A 14,140-nucleotide genomic window follows, 5' to 3' on the forward strand; every position below is an offset into this window, starting at 1 on the left:
TTCCCTGGCAGCATGCCAGGTGAGTGTTTTTAGGTAGTAACCTCAGAATTGAAAAAGATTTAAAGTGTTATAAATGAGGTAAATTGATGTCTAACTTAAAATAATGTTTTAAATGGGAATATTATTTTACAGTAATATCTCTAGTAGCCTTCACATACATTAAGGTATTTAAAGTATTACATAATGTACACAAACTTTTCAGTTTTAATCAGGGACATTGGTTTGAAACACCTCAATCGAACACACAATACCCTAAAATGACATGGCCAATATCCCTATCCAGTCCAATCAGGCTACTGCATCTCTGAGTCACTGTGATCCTCAAAGGCTGAAGGATTCGAGGACATCGCAGTATCAAGTTTGAAAGCACCTAATTGCTTGGCACAAAGTAGGGGGAGGCACTGCCAGCTAAAAGCAATTAAAAAGGCTGAATGACACAAACCAGTGTCCACTCCAAACTCTGCTCCAATCTCCTGGCGGGGTCTTTCCAATGTTGCCAAGTGGCTCTTAATGAACCTTGAGAGCATCCTCTCCACCTGACACTTAAATACACTGAGAAAGCCATGTAAGATATTGTGTCGTATCTGTGTAGTAACACACACCATGTTAGCAGTGTTATAGTCCACATTGCTCTGGCAACTATGTTGATGAACAAAAGACTAGGACGCTGTTGATGACCGAAGTATCTACTTTGCCAGTGTGCACTTGAGCTTTTTGTGTTCGACTTGAATCACAGTCATCGCTGGGATACTGAGTGCTGCATACATATAGTACAGTACAGTTTGCATGTGAGTATATCAATATGGACTTTAGATGTGTCAGGGAAGTTGCAGGCAAGAAGGCAGCAACATACAACTACATTTTGGATGCTGTGGTTTTCAGTCATCGCAACAGAAGTCTTTGCAAGAATCCTGTTTGTAACATGGGCTACTTCCAGTGACAGAGGGAGACAGAGGGGGAAGGAGGGGGAGGGTGGGGGAAAAAGAGAACCGCACCACACGCGTAATCCACAGGGAGCTGAGAGCAGCGGAGTCAGAGAAACTCAGGCAAGCTCTGAATTCCCAATCACAGAAAAAAAAAAAAAAAAAAGGATTTATGCATGTATTTATTTATTTAAATATATAATAAAGGAGGGAAAACTCACTGGAGGCCCAAGAGGACTGCAGACTGGACACATCTCCCAATGGAGACTCATTCTCATGGAGAAGGAGCAATGGAGGTAGAGGTAGGCCTGAGAAAGGTATGTAGAATTTTGAAGCTGCTTCCCTCCTCTCTTTGTGTTCTCTCTCTCTCTCTCTCTCTCTCTTTCTCTCTCTCTCTCTTTCTGTCTTGCTTGAGGTATAGGACAAAAACTCCACATTGTTGCTGAAAATGAACTGTGGTGCAAAGAGCCCAGTAGCAGTGGTCTTGGTCTGAGGCTAAATGAGAAGGCAAATCTGTGATAAATCTATTATTCCTGAATGGAATCAAATCAAGTACACGTTCAGTAGTGGCTAATTAACAGCACATTTCAAACCTGTGAATGTAATGAGCCCTAAATTCCTGTGCTGCTTGCATGACGAGGACGTTTAATACAATCAGGGCAGGGCCTTTGGAGCAGCTAGCATATGGCTGATTTGACAGAACTGCTGACTAACTGATAGTGCAGCGATATGGGGATGCTTAATAACCTCCGTGATCCATTATCGCATCGGTCTGACCTAAACACGTCATCGACTTCAGCCCTGAACGAACACCAATGTCCCCAGTCACTCTGGAGACCGAAAGGGGGAGATTCTGGTTTAATGTTATCAGTGCCTCTTATGCAGATGCCTTTTTTACAATTGGGAATGCCAAGGAAGGTGTTGAATTTGCCTAGATTTGTCATAAATATCTTGCACCACCTTTTCAGGGTGCAACACACTTGAAGTTTTGTATGCAGGTGAAGCTTTTGATATTATAATAGTATAAATAATATAAAAGTGTTAAGAAGGTAAGGCTTTAATTACAGGTCAGGTTTTGAAAACATACCTCTTGAATATGGTTACCTAACTTGAAATGAAACTTGAAACAGAGAAATGTTCAAAGCTGATGAACTTTCATTTTACCATCAAATATATGAAATACTTAACACAGGCAATTAATTTTTTAACTGTCACCTACAATATAGGGAGAAGCACTGATTTTGAGTATATATTCAGGGCTTTAAACACATCTAAAGGCAATTCAGAAAAACAGTTCACCCCCTATGACAATTACAGGGTGATTCCAAATCCAAAATGTGAATATCCTTATTCCCTGGTGAAATCTATTTTCACAAAATGTTGGTGTCAATTTATTAATTTAATGTCAAGGAATGTGACGCTATTGTTTTAAATAACTCAGAGCGGTATATTTAGTATTAGTCTTTAGTCTATCTAAAATCTTAATGGTATTCATAAAGTGTAGATAAAGTAACTTGAAGTGTAAACATGAGACTATAACTTTCACTTCATTATTTAAAACTCCTTTGAAATGACACCATGAAGACAACAAATAATGCTACAAAATAATATTACAAAAATACAAAAACGTAGAAGCATTTCTCAGTGAAGGTATTAAAAAATGACTTGTGACTGGGAAGTCATTGTATAAAAAATATGAGAACAAACTTGTTTTATTTCAGTTTGCGCCTTAATATACAACATATTTTGCGTGTGTAAATCACAACAAAACTAAGTGGTAATTGACAGTTTCTAGCAAAAAAAAGAATTATCTGAGTAATTAAAAAAGCATTGTCATCTACAGCACTTAACCTAATTTAAACATTCATGTTTCTATTGCTTGTTTACAGTAATTTAACCCTCAAATATAACTCCTAAATAAAAAAAACACTGGTTTTGATTAAGCCCAAAATAGTTCAAATTATAGTTGATACAACATTACAGAACAATTGCTAACATTATTCAATAGACGGTGTATCAAGTCTAAATTCACTTTGTCAGCTTACATTGGAGTCCATAGACAAATTGTTTATATAGTTCAGTGCACAACAGTTTAACTGTTTTACAAAAGAGAGAAAGAAACATTGCATTCTTTATCAATATCTCCAAAGACAAAATGCCTATTGGATCAAATTTACTGCTACTGCACTAAACGATCCAAAGTCATTGCTTTACATTAACTATGCTGTGCTATACAAACTGAGAGAAACAACCAAAAGAGCACAGCAACTAACATGGAAGCTAACCAAAGCTGCCATATTAAGAGTCAAGAGGATGGGAGAAAGAAAAAAGGCAATACGCTGTACTTAAAAAGTCTGTTCAGTCTTTTTTGCCCGCAAAAAGCAAAGCACTAAGAAGCAAATCCACTTTTGTTTTTCGCACAAAATAGCCTAAAATGTGTCTGTGCTCAAAAACTTTTTTTTCCCTGCTTTCACCACATGTAATAACTTCTTGTTGTGTCAACCTGGGTGGACTTGTTCTCTGAAGATCCATCCTTGTCTTTCTCATAGTCGGCATCCCACAGGTTGATTAGAGGAGGGTACAACTCGTTCAGGGGGATTGAAGATGTCTTCTGCATGTATTTTTTCAGAGAGTGGTGGTAGTTCTTCCTCTTCCATCTCTTGCTAATATATACAGCAATGGAGGCCAAGCTGATGATGGCAAACATGGTGCCCATGACTGCCGCAAGAGCTGTGTTGGTGCCCTGATCTGAGATCTCCACTGCAAACGTAGCATGCTTCGTTGTGACATTAACGCAGGACTTCTGTGTCTGCTGGTGGATGTTGGAGACAGACAGACAAACTTCGTACTCTGTGGCCGGCTGCAGATGAGTGAGGTTGTACTCGTGCACGTCCACGGGGACCTTGGCAGTGTAGGTGATGTGGGGGTTGTCTATTTTCATGGTGGCAGAAGACCACTTGAGGTTCGATGTCATGACGTTTGAATTGACCTTCCAGGACACCAGGATGGAATGGGACTCTGTGTGTTTGACATAGATCTTCATGAGCTGTGTGCTGTCCATGAGAGTGCCGTTGACACGGAGAGCAGTCACTTGTGTGTCTGCCCCTTCCACGTTCTGGGCCACACAAGTGTACCGGCCAGAGTCCTCAACTTTGATGTTGGAAATGCGCAAGGTCCCCTGGTTATTTAGGTGGTACTTATCGGACACAGTGTCCATCATAACTTTGCTGCCCAGCGGCGTGACCCAGTAGACCTCTGGCTCGGGTTCAGCCATGGCACGACAGTCAAGATCCACAGTCATGCCGATGTCCAAGTTGAGGTGATCAGGGAAGGCGTCGTGGGATATCATGGGCAGGCACTGCTCCGGGGAGTCATGAATCAAAACCTCCCTGACGTGCTGACCTCGGAACTCCGGAGGCATGGCGCAAAACATGGAGAGTGGCTCCATGAAGCGGATGCTGGTCTTGTTGGAGGTCATCCACTGAATGACGCAGTCGCATCGCAGGGGGTTGCTGTGGATGCTGATCTCACGCAGGTTAGGAAGGGACTCCACAGTCGCCTGATAGAGGGAGTTAAGAGCGTTGTTGTTCAGCATGAGGCTTTCCAGTGAAGCGACGTCACGGAATGCTTGACGGTTCACGTAGGAGAATTTTGGATTGTTGGTGGCCTCGAGTTTGGTCAGCTCTGGGAGATTATCCAATGCGTAGCGATCGATGGCAGCCAGCTCAGCCATGTTGTTAATACCAAGCTCTTTCAGCCTTAGCATGTTCTTGAAATCCCCTTCTTGGATTTTGTGGATGGGATTTTTATTTAAATCCAAAAACTTCAAATTGGGGAGTTTCTGAAGAGCATTTTGTGGTACCCTGACAAGTTTGTTGTCATAAAAAGAAAGACTTTCCAAGTTTACCAGTCCAATAAAGGCATTTCCAGGAACGTCTGTCAAATCCATCCCTGCAAGCACCAAGCTCCGTAAATTAACAAGGGGCTTAAAATTCATATTTTGGATGCCAACCACTGGATTCTCTCCAATCATCAGGATTTCAAGGTTGGGTGTCGACTCAAACCAGCGATTGTCAATGGCCTTGAGTTTATTGGAGTTGAGATGGAGCCTAAGCAGGTTGTGCAATCCCGAGAAAGCATTGGGTGAGATGGTGGTAATCTGGTTGTGGTTGATGTACAGCTCTTGCAGATTGGTCAGATCCTGTAGGCAGAAATCGGGCATCTCCACGATCTGGTTCTCCTCCAGGTGAAGAGTGGTGAGCTGGGACATGTTGGTGAGGCCCACGTCCCGGATGTTGCTGAAGTTGTTCTGGGAAAGGTCCAGTTCGGTCAGATTGTAAAGCTGCTCCAGTTCCTCGCTGGTTCTGGATATGTAGTTGCTCTGCAGCAGGAGCACCTGTGTGTCGCTGGACAGGTTGCCAGGAATCCGAGTCAGACGAAGGTCATTGCAGTCGACGGTGATGGCTTCTCGGTAGGTGGACTGAGGGGTGAACCAAGGGCGAATCTCGCACACGCACAGCTGAGGACACTCACTGCCCTGAACAGAGGACGGTCCGAACTGCGCAAGCAGTAACACGCAGCCTACCCAGCCCAGCCCACAAAGGTTGAAAGTCTCTCTAGCCATTCTGTTTTTATTTTTTTTATCAGCTCAAATGTGAGGTTGACGGGTGTCCAAGAGCTGTGCCAGAGCTGTTGTATTTATGGGTAAAATCTTCATCCACAAGGACCGTTGTTATGTTGTAATATTATTCCAGTACAAGTGTTGCAGGCCTTGCGAAGAGCACAATGTTAGAGGTATAGTTCAAAGGTCCTCATAACAGATATAATCCTTTTCACAGCTGAATCCCTAGACATCAAGATGGACCTGAAAAACAAAACAAAAAAACAAGGCATGTCAAAGAGTGTACTGTGATCAGCAGACTGCCCAACTAATTATTGCACAAATGCAGTGAAGGGCATAGTCTTAACACATGCAAAAAACAGAACATTGCATTTGTTGCAAACAGAAATCAATACTAAATGCATATTCAATTTTAACAGTTTGTGATTACGTGTTTAAAAAATAAAACGAATGAATTTAAATTAAGTAGGAATGGATTGAAATGACGTGCAAAATAAAAAATGTTAAATCAGCTAATTACAATGCACAAGTCATACGAAGTATGCCTCTGAAGTCTGTGTACTTGGACAGAGATCAAATTCAATTGAGCGCTTTCATCTAGGCGGCCATCCAAAGAAGAGATGATCATTAGCTTCTCCAAGCATCATTAAATAGCCTGATACTGGGGTATTCTCAGTAGGACCAAGCTTTTGCATTTTTAATGGAGTCTGTAACTTCTCTGCTCAACAGAAAAATCCAGAAAAAAATTATTGTACAGCTTTCAGAGAAATTTCCGATTTGTGGCAACTGAAACATCTAAAAATAGGGCTGGGAATAGTTTTGTGTGAATGTATTCGCCTTTATAACAATTGAACTCATAATCAAATTCAGTCATCATTCACTGATCATGATAACATTCAAAATGATACTATATTAATCTTGCTCTCCACATTCTCTTTCCCATACTGTCTTCCTCCGTTGTACTACAAGAATGGAAGCATTTCACTCTACTAATCCTATACAGCGCTGTAAATTGAGCAATTTGTGTTTTCATCCTAATACTCATCTATCATCACAAATCAAAGAATAACTTTGTCAGAGTGTAAGAATAAAAATGTATTTGTTATAATGCGACACTTGAGAAATAACACAGCAGAGAAGACAGGTGAGCAGTATTTGTGCTTGGGCACGAGCAGTCTTTGAAATAAAAATAGAGAGTGCTGGAGCGTGAGGGTGGCGTCAGGGAGGTGTTTGAGCGCGGAACACTACACAGGCGTCCAGGTTCTGTTTGAACAGCAGACATTTTGACAAGCTCAACAAGGCAGGACAAACAAGAGAAAGCGGCGGGACAGAACAAAGGGCCTTTGTTTTCTCAAAGCTGTTTGATATTTTATTTTTTTCCAAGTAAACAAAGGATTCTAAGGATGTAGATAAGCTCGATGCCAACAGGAAAAAGTAAACCCCCTTATCCTTATGCACTTTTCAGAGTAAGTTTGGAGCATTCAAAGATCCATGCTGCAGTGTTTCACTTACATCAAATTTCTTTGACAGTGGGGTGGGGAAATGTGTGCAGAGCCTCTGTTCGTTGAGGACTACTTGGCATAGTTTATTTTGACATGGCGGCACCTGAGGGTGGGTGCTGGGGTTTGTTTGTTTTCCGCTAGCACACTAGCACTGTCTCAGTAACACTATACACTGGCTGAGACCATACAGCCTGAGGACAGGATATTAAGCCGTGTTCATTTGCTGGAAAACAGACGTTCTGTGACAAAACCAATTACTGTACATGCATCACTATGAGGGTTGGAGTTTATGTGTGCAACACAGCTCCAACTAAATAACTGAAACTCAAACACTGTGTGGATGCTTTGTCAAACATGTATGACACTACATGTATTTATAATTAAAATGTGTAGCGTCATATTCATAATTACAAGTGATAGGGAAATATGAAACTCTGACTTCAATCAAGTATGAATGTATTAATCAAGTGCCTTGTATGAATAATGACTGGCCGTGCAACGTCACGTATTTAAATAGAAAAGAGCCACTAAAGCTCAGCTGTGAAGTTGTCTTTTAACGGGCAAAGTGGAAATCAATAATGGTCTCAGATGGCACTTATGCACACGGAGGAACACGGGACCAGTTTAGAGCAAGAGAGCTGATTAGAACCCTGAGGATCAGCCGGTCCCCCGAGGAGTGCTGAGCCACGCTAGGGCTAACATGTGGCCGCGCTCCAGCACCTCCAGCACCTCCCGCCTGCCTGCAGCTGTGACGTGATGGCGGCGGACCCACATCATGAAAATATCACAAGAACAAGGGCGTCACCACCACCACCACCGTTTCATCCGGCTGCACCGCATGCAGCTCATATGACACTGCCCTGACTGCACACTGTCCACAGGCACAAAGAGCTCTCTTATGAAACACACAAGTGAAGCAAAAAAAATCAACAGCAACAACTACAACAAAGAAAACAACTTTTGGCAAATTAAACATATTTGCATTTGAGCAGGACTAGATCAAAGCATGTGAAGATGGCCCGCTAGAAATCTACTGCAACTGAATATTACAAGAACTAACACCCTAAACTGTTAAACATCGAGAAAGAATTTGCAGGTTAATACATTTCATTTCATCATGCTGCCTGTCAGCTATCCAAAAATGTTGATGGACTTATGTCTGAGTTGCCGTGAATTATCTCCGTGACATCTGTGGGTCACTCACAAAGCCACAGACTTTACGTCAATTTTGAGAGATCTTTGGGACAGGTTGTCTTTGCCTCACTAGATTAGCTGAGGGAAGCACACAGGAGATTAGCCTCACAGCATCCATTCGCTTAAACCTGAATGAAATATGCAGGTCACAACACAGTAATGTGGTATTTAAGAACCAAAGTGTACCCTCCTGAGCTAACAATGCTTCATATGATAAAAAGTACATTTGGATCAACATATAACCCATTGTTAGACAAATTACTGTGCTCAGCAAGTTTTTCGTACATTGTTTCACTACGTTTGTGCACTGGAAAGGTCTAACATTATTCGTTGTTATTAAACTAATTTTTCATTTTTCGAATGGAGCACATCCTTTAACAGTGTGATGTGTTAATTTCACTATATTGAGGTTAATCACAGATTCAATGCTAATATCACTATAAGCCAGAGTAAGACCTGAAACCTCTTCAGTGAGAGGGATAACATTTTCATATCAAAATTTAATCTATGACCATGTATTGTAAAATGTAGCCGTTAAGCCTCAATTTAGGATCTGCTCTCATAGATTAAGCCTACAACCACTAACTCTCCACACTTTATCCCGAGTTAAAACCTAAGTGAAATCCATTACTGCGCTGAAAAGTCAAACAGACTTAAACTTTGAAAATGACACCAGATTGTAAACAATACCAATGTCCATGTCACCACACTTTATGCAGAGATCTTTAATACTTGCAGCCCTTCATCGGTTCAGCTACATCAGGAAAAATGTCAGTTGGTTCCACATTAAATGGGTTAATTTTCGTTAAGAACTGAAAACATTTCACTGTGCAAACTGAGTGGGAGGTGTGTTACTGTTTGACCTGACTCAAAAGAGACAGGCGCTTCTAAGACAGGCAGAATGTTCTACACGTGCCTTTTCCACACAGTCATTTAACTGGGTCTGTCTGTTGTCAGATGGACAGTATAGTCACAGATCTGACCGAGTACTACAGTCCTCTCCGATGAAGCAAAAGTGTAAAAGCAAAAGTGTAGCAAGACTTGACAAACACTACCATACCATAGTAAATACTTCCATGCTACACTGAGCGTACACTATAAACTATGGCTACATATGTATAACCTACAAAAGCTTTCCGGGTATCAGAACCACAGCACTTCATCAGATGATATGATCCCATCAGATGTTGGCAGGAAAGCCAGTTTTCTAGTACAGATTCCGTTCAGTGCTTTTCGCCTTAAATCACCGACAACAGCCGTGACTGTCATGGAATTCATGCTGAGCCATAAAAAAAGCACCTGGCATTTCAGATCAAGGCAGCTCTCAGTATTCTGTAAGGAATACCTACACTTCATCATCCTGTCAAACACTGCAACCCTATAGAATGTCATATTGTTGCAGATGAAAACAGAGGCTTGCTAGCCATAAACTGCAATGGGTTTTCTTTATTGTGATCCTGCCATATTAACCTGGCATTTTAGACACATTTGATAGGTGAATTCAAATGGTGAGAAATGTTTCAAGGAAACATGTACAGTACATTTCTGTTGTACTTTTCAGGAACCAATTGTGCTTTCTGCCTTTCGCCCGCGGATAACAGAGAAATGCATTAGGGAAACTCATACGTCCTCCATTGAAACAGCATGCATGCACATCTAAATGTAAGGACACATGCAGGCTTTCATTTACACGCCCTAATTCTGAAAAACGAAAGAGATTATGGGGACGTGTCAGTGTTAATGGCCTACCCATATGCCCTTGCAGGGGAGGCATGATAATGAAAACAACAGCATTTTCGCAGCATGGTCAGGTCATGGTCATCCTTTCCCACATCTCTAATGATGCCAAATGGAGGTGTCCCAGAGCATTCTGGGTAATGATACAGTGAAATGCCTTGAGGCCAGTTTCATGTAGATCACCTTCTTGTGCTTTGACCTTTAGGCACAGCCCTGACTAAAGTGAGATCATTGTATATTTAACAATGTTGTGATACAGTGATTCATATTGATGGCATATCGTAGCTGTTCCATCCAAATTAGCAAGATGAGTTGGGCTGCATGGGACACACAGATCAGCCACGAGGTTCACATCTCGATGGACGCTGGCCCCACGACAGCCTTCTGCTCCAAGCTCACACATACTTACGCTCCCAAAAACAGGACGAGTGAACTTTTACCAAATGACTAAGACTGAGCAATTAATGTTAAGGAATTTCTCTCCAAGATCATCAAAGCTCCCGCAGGGCGAGTGGGGGGGGGGCATTTCTCCACATCTAACATTCTGATCTCTCTGAGCTATCCATCCCTTGATCTTGGGGAGGAGGAGGGGGTGATTAATTGCAGACTAATTAGAAATCTCCATGAGGCTGAAGAGAGGGTGATGATTTGGAATGTGTGCAGCAACAAAAGGATGGTCTGCAATCCAAACATGCCTGAAAACACCACAGCCTCGGAAAATAACAAGGTTGTGTTGCAGTAGAAGACATTTTGGTCAGTGCCAAGTTGTATGTCCTTAAGGTGAAATTCCTCCTCAGTTACAAGTTAGCTACTGCCTTTCCTGGATGCCATACAATTACCTTTGAGGATAATAAGTACACACTGAAAAAAAAGAGGACCGTTCCTCCTCACTTGGCCTCTCTGTTTTACACTTTTTTTTAAGTCAGAGATGCGGTTATGAATCATATTCTTCATATAAAGGTGATCACTCCAAAAGTACAAATGTATTTCTGGATGATTTTCTACACAAAAAAAAAAAAACAGAACCGATCCTCAAAAAATACAATTTCTACATTCAATGATTTACCAGATTTTTTATCCCTATACATTGGGTTCGTACGCGTGACATCATAAGTCAGTGTTTGAAACACTCACTTTTCAATGTGGTCATCCTATTGTCAAAACAAAGAGTTGGATCATTTCATAAACAGATTACTGGGACTAAATAATGAGTCAAACAGCTGCTTGCCTTGCACTAGACCTTAACTCTATTACCAACACAAAGGACATGTGTTGCCCTCATTTCTGCAAAGAACAATGAGAGAAGCCAGGCTTGGTGCCCCCATTCGCTATACCCCCCTAAGCCCCCCCTTCACGTCTCGAGAAGCCCACTGTCCTCCAGACCTATGTTAGCAGTCACTGCAGCCCCTCAGCTGTCTCCTAGCAGCCCGTGATGGCCACGCACACGCTCCCCCTCTCCACGTCCCTGTCGCAGAGGGACTGATCTCACAGCTCAACAGTTTAGCAGTGAAGGGCTCTTTGTGGACTAGTGGAAAGTAAGGAAAAAACCTTTCAGCACCCCCTACACACACACACATACACAAACACACACACACACACACACATACACAAACACACACACACACAGACACTGACATTACCTTTGGTCACAGCTTCCATTCCCCAATACAACTCTGCTCTTTTCTAACTTCATGCATGAATTCTTCATTTTTCAAAGCCTGACCAATAAGAATTGAACCTAGCAGACAGGGGGAAGTCTCATTTTAAAAGAACTCAAGGTATTCGAATTTAAGATAGGCTTCTAAGTTTTGATTAGAATACTGGTACAACAACCTGGACAGAAGAGTACTGAAGAGTAGTATTTAATGGCACACTTGAAGACTGCCCCTTTGTATAGTTATGAGACAAAGTGGGACACGGAGGCGAGAGCAACTTCTGGCGACTCTGAGGCAGAAACAGCTGCAACAAGGGTGGCGTCCCCCAGGACAATACAATACCCTCACCCACGACCCCCCACTCCTCATTCCGCGAACTCTCATACATCTCTCTTCTCTATTCAGCTGCCTCACTACCCAACACGTTCTTCAAAGTGTGTGTGTGTGTGTGTGTGTGTTGGGGGGGGGGGGGGGGGGGGTCTTCGAAGTCTCCAGTTTGCAAGACAGAAAATCGAGACACCTGCTAGGATGCGTTCATGTTTGCATGCGAATCACATGTCTGCCGTGCTGACTGACCACAGCACTCATACCTTTGCGGTAAACAACAAATTGCGCATGTAGATCAAAGCTTTCAACGGACACAACCATTTTTGTTTAAGAGCTACATGATCGATTGCCATTATGTACATGGCAAGTAGGAATCCGGGGATCAACACGTACGATACTGTATGATACTGTAGGTACGGCTCAGGAGCGTTTGACGAAACTAGCCATTTATCCTAGGCATAACCAATTCCCTATCCATGGAAACATAAAATGTTTCATTCGAGAAATCCTATGAGAAATTATCATGTTTAACCCGAATTATTCAAAAAATCCAGTTGAGTTCTTTTTCATACGTTGCAGTGACAAATATGCTCCTACTAAATATCTGTATCATCATTATACATCAGTTTTCGGGTTATGAAAACAATCTCAGCAAAATACTGTAGTTAACTGCCCTTTTTCATCAACAAGGCGACAGCAACAGCGCCATGCGTCCTTCTTTGCAGAGAAATGCAGTAAATAGCTCCCAGTGATGGTTAACGATAGGTGCTCTAGAGGAAATCAAATCAAGTTCCTCAAAGAAAAAATGTCCGAACGCAAAGGTTTCTTAACCCATAGTATGAAACAAAGAAAAAAAAGCCTTAAAATCTGACACGCGACATATGTTGCTATTCAAATACGAGATGTACTCGAAGGATGAAATTATCACTTAATGCAGAACATCAGTCACAGAGCCCGGTTCGAAGAATCATCCAGTTTTTTCACACACAGAACACCTTTTGTGGCATATTTTTTCAAGACAAAGCAGCAATCTAGTACAGTCTTAACTATGACACATGATAACTGTAAGGCATGCATTATTATCTGAATATAGGTAGCAACCAATCGCCATATTTCGCAGTATCTCTTACCTCGTCGGCTTTTAGCCTCCACCTCGCAATAGCATTTGTGTTCCCCAGGGTATTTCGCGTGGGCACCTTTGCCCCGCTAAACTAAAACGGTGATAAACTTATAAACAAACGCAATATGCAGTTGTTTAATTCACATGTTACTCGGGCTCCACGTCATTTAAGCAACACCGACAGACAAAACCATGCTCTCTTTTCTGATTCACTCCGCGACGGTACCCTTCAGAGAGGGCATGGTGGGTCTGTGTCTGAAGAGATATCCTCCCCGTGCTGTGCAACCCTGCAATCCGCTGACTAGTAACCAGTACACTCTCCTCACTACTCAAGCCTGGAAAATATGATGACAGCACCTGGTGCTGTCCAGACGAGTCAGCTGATTCCTACCCAGGCGATTGGCTGCGAGCTGGTGCCTGTCATTCCTGCCCAAGCAGAGCACCATCTGTTCGGGGTTTGTTGGGATGCGAACAAAGGCAGACGCAGTGGGAGCGCAGTAGGAGAACGCGGGGCGTGTTGGAAGAAATGTGAGGGGGTATAACTAATGCGAGGGGGGTTAGAACTCTTCTGTGAGAACGTCGTTTACCTCCGCGTCCCTTCCCCTTCTACCATCTTGACGTGGTGATGGAGGAGACGGCGTTGTGCTCTATTTGCCCATGGTCGACAATGTGTCCCTTTGTTCCGTTCGTACATATTACAAAACAAGTTTTCTTTCATTTGCCCCTTTTCCCCTTGCTTAGAATATCAAAGAATTAAAATGGTGAGTAACTGAGAAAGGGCTCTGTTGTTTTCTTTTCTGACCTTTAATAGGACACCTCCAGATGCTCATCTCTTAACAGGCATCATTAGAGAGGTTGGTTGTTGCACGCAGGCCTTGGGTGAAACTAGATTGGTTTATGTTGTCTGTGGAAAGTATTTGTCCTAACTGTTCAGTCTCAAATGAGCACAACAGCTTTGTTTTCGTGGACATGGATGATACTCAGCCACACAGTGACTGATATTGTGCCCACACCATACTATTGTAAACATATTGTTAGCTACTGAAGGCTATATCATTTCA

General features: G+C 42.3%; 1 protein-coding gene across 1 annotated transcript; it reads right to left on the minus strand.

Moving 5' to 3' along the window:
* Positions 1–2,617: 2,617 nt before the first annotated feature.
* On the minus strand, positions 2,618–13,571 carry lrrn1 (leucine rich repeat neuronal 1). The gene is made up of 2 exons (XM_012838635.3): positions 13,090–13,571; positions 2,618–5,787 (listed from the first exon to the last, which is right to left on the minus strand). Exon 2 carries the CDS (start codon positions 5,545–5,547, stop codon positions 3,394–3,396), a length of 2,154 nt encoding a protein of 717 aa, XP_012694089.1. The 5' UTR covers positions 5,548–5,787; positions 13,090–13,571; the 3' UTR covers positions 2,618–3,393.
* Positions 13,572–14,140: the final 569 nt, after the last annotated feature.

The sequence above is a fragment of the Clupea harengus genome, chromosome 5, assembly GCF_900700415.2.
Source record: "Clupea harengus chromosome 5, Ch_v2.0.2, whole genome shotgun sequence".
Taxonomy (NCBI): domain Eukaryota; kingdom Metazoa; phylum Chordata; class Actinopteri; order Clupeiformes; family Clupeidae; genus Clupea; species Clupea harengus.

Excerpts from the sequence above, each read along its gene's own strand:
- lrrn1 (XM_012838635.3), bottom strand. The coding sequence starts at position 5,547 with ATGGCTAGAGAGACTTTCAACCTTTGTGGGCTGGGCTGGGTAGGCTGC.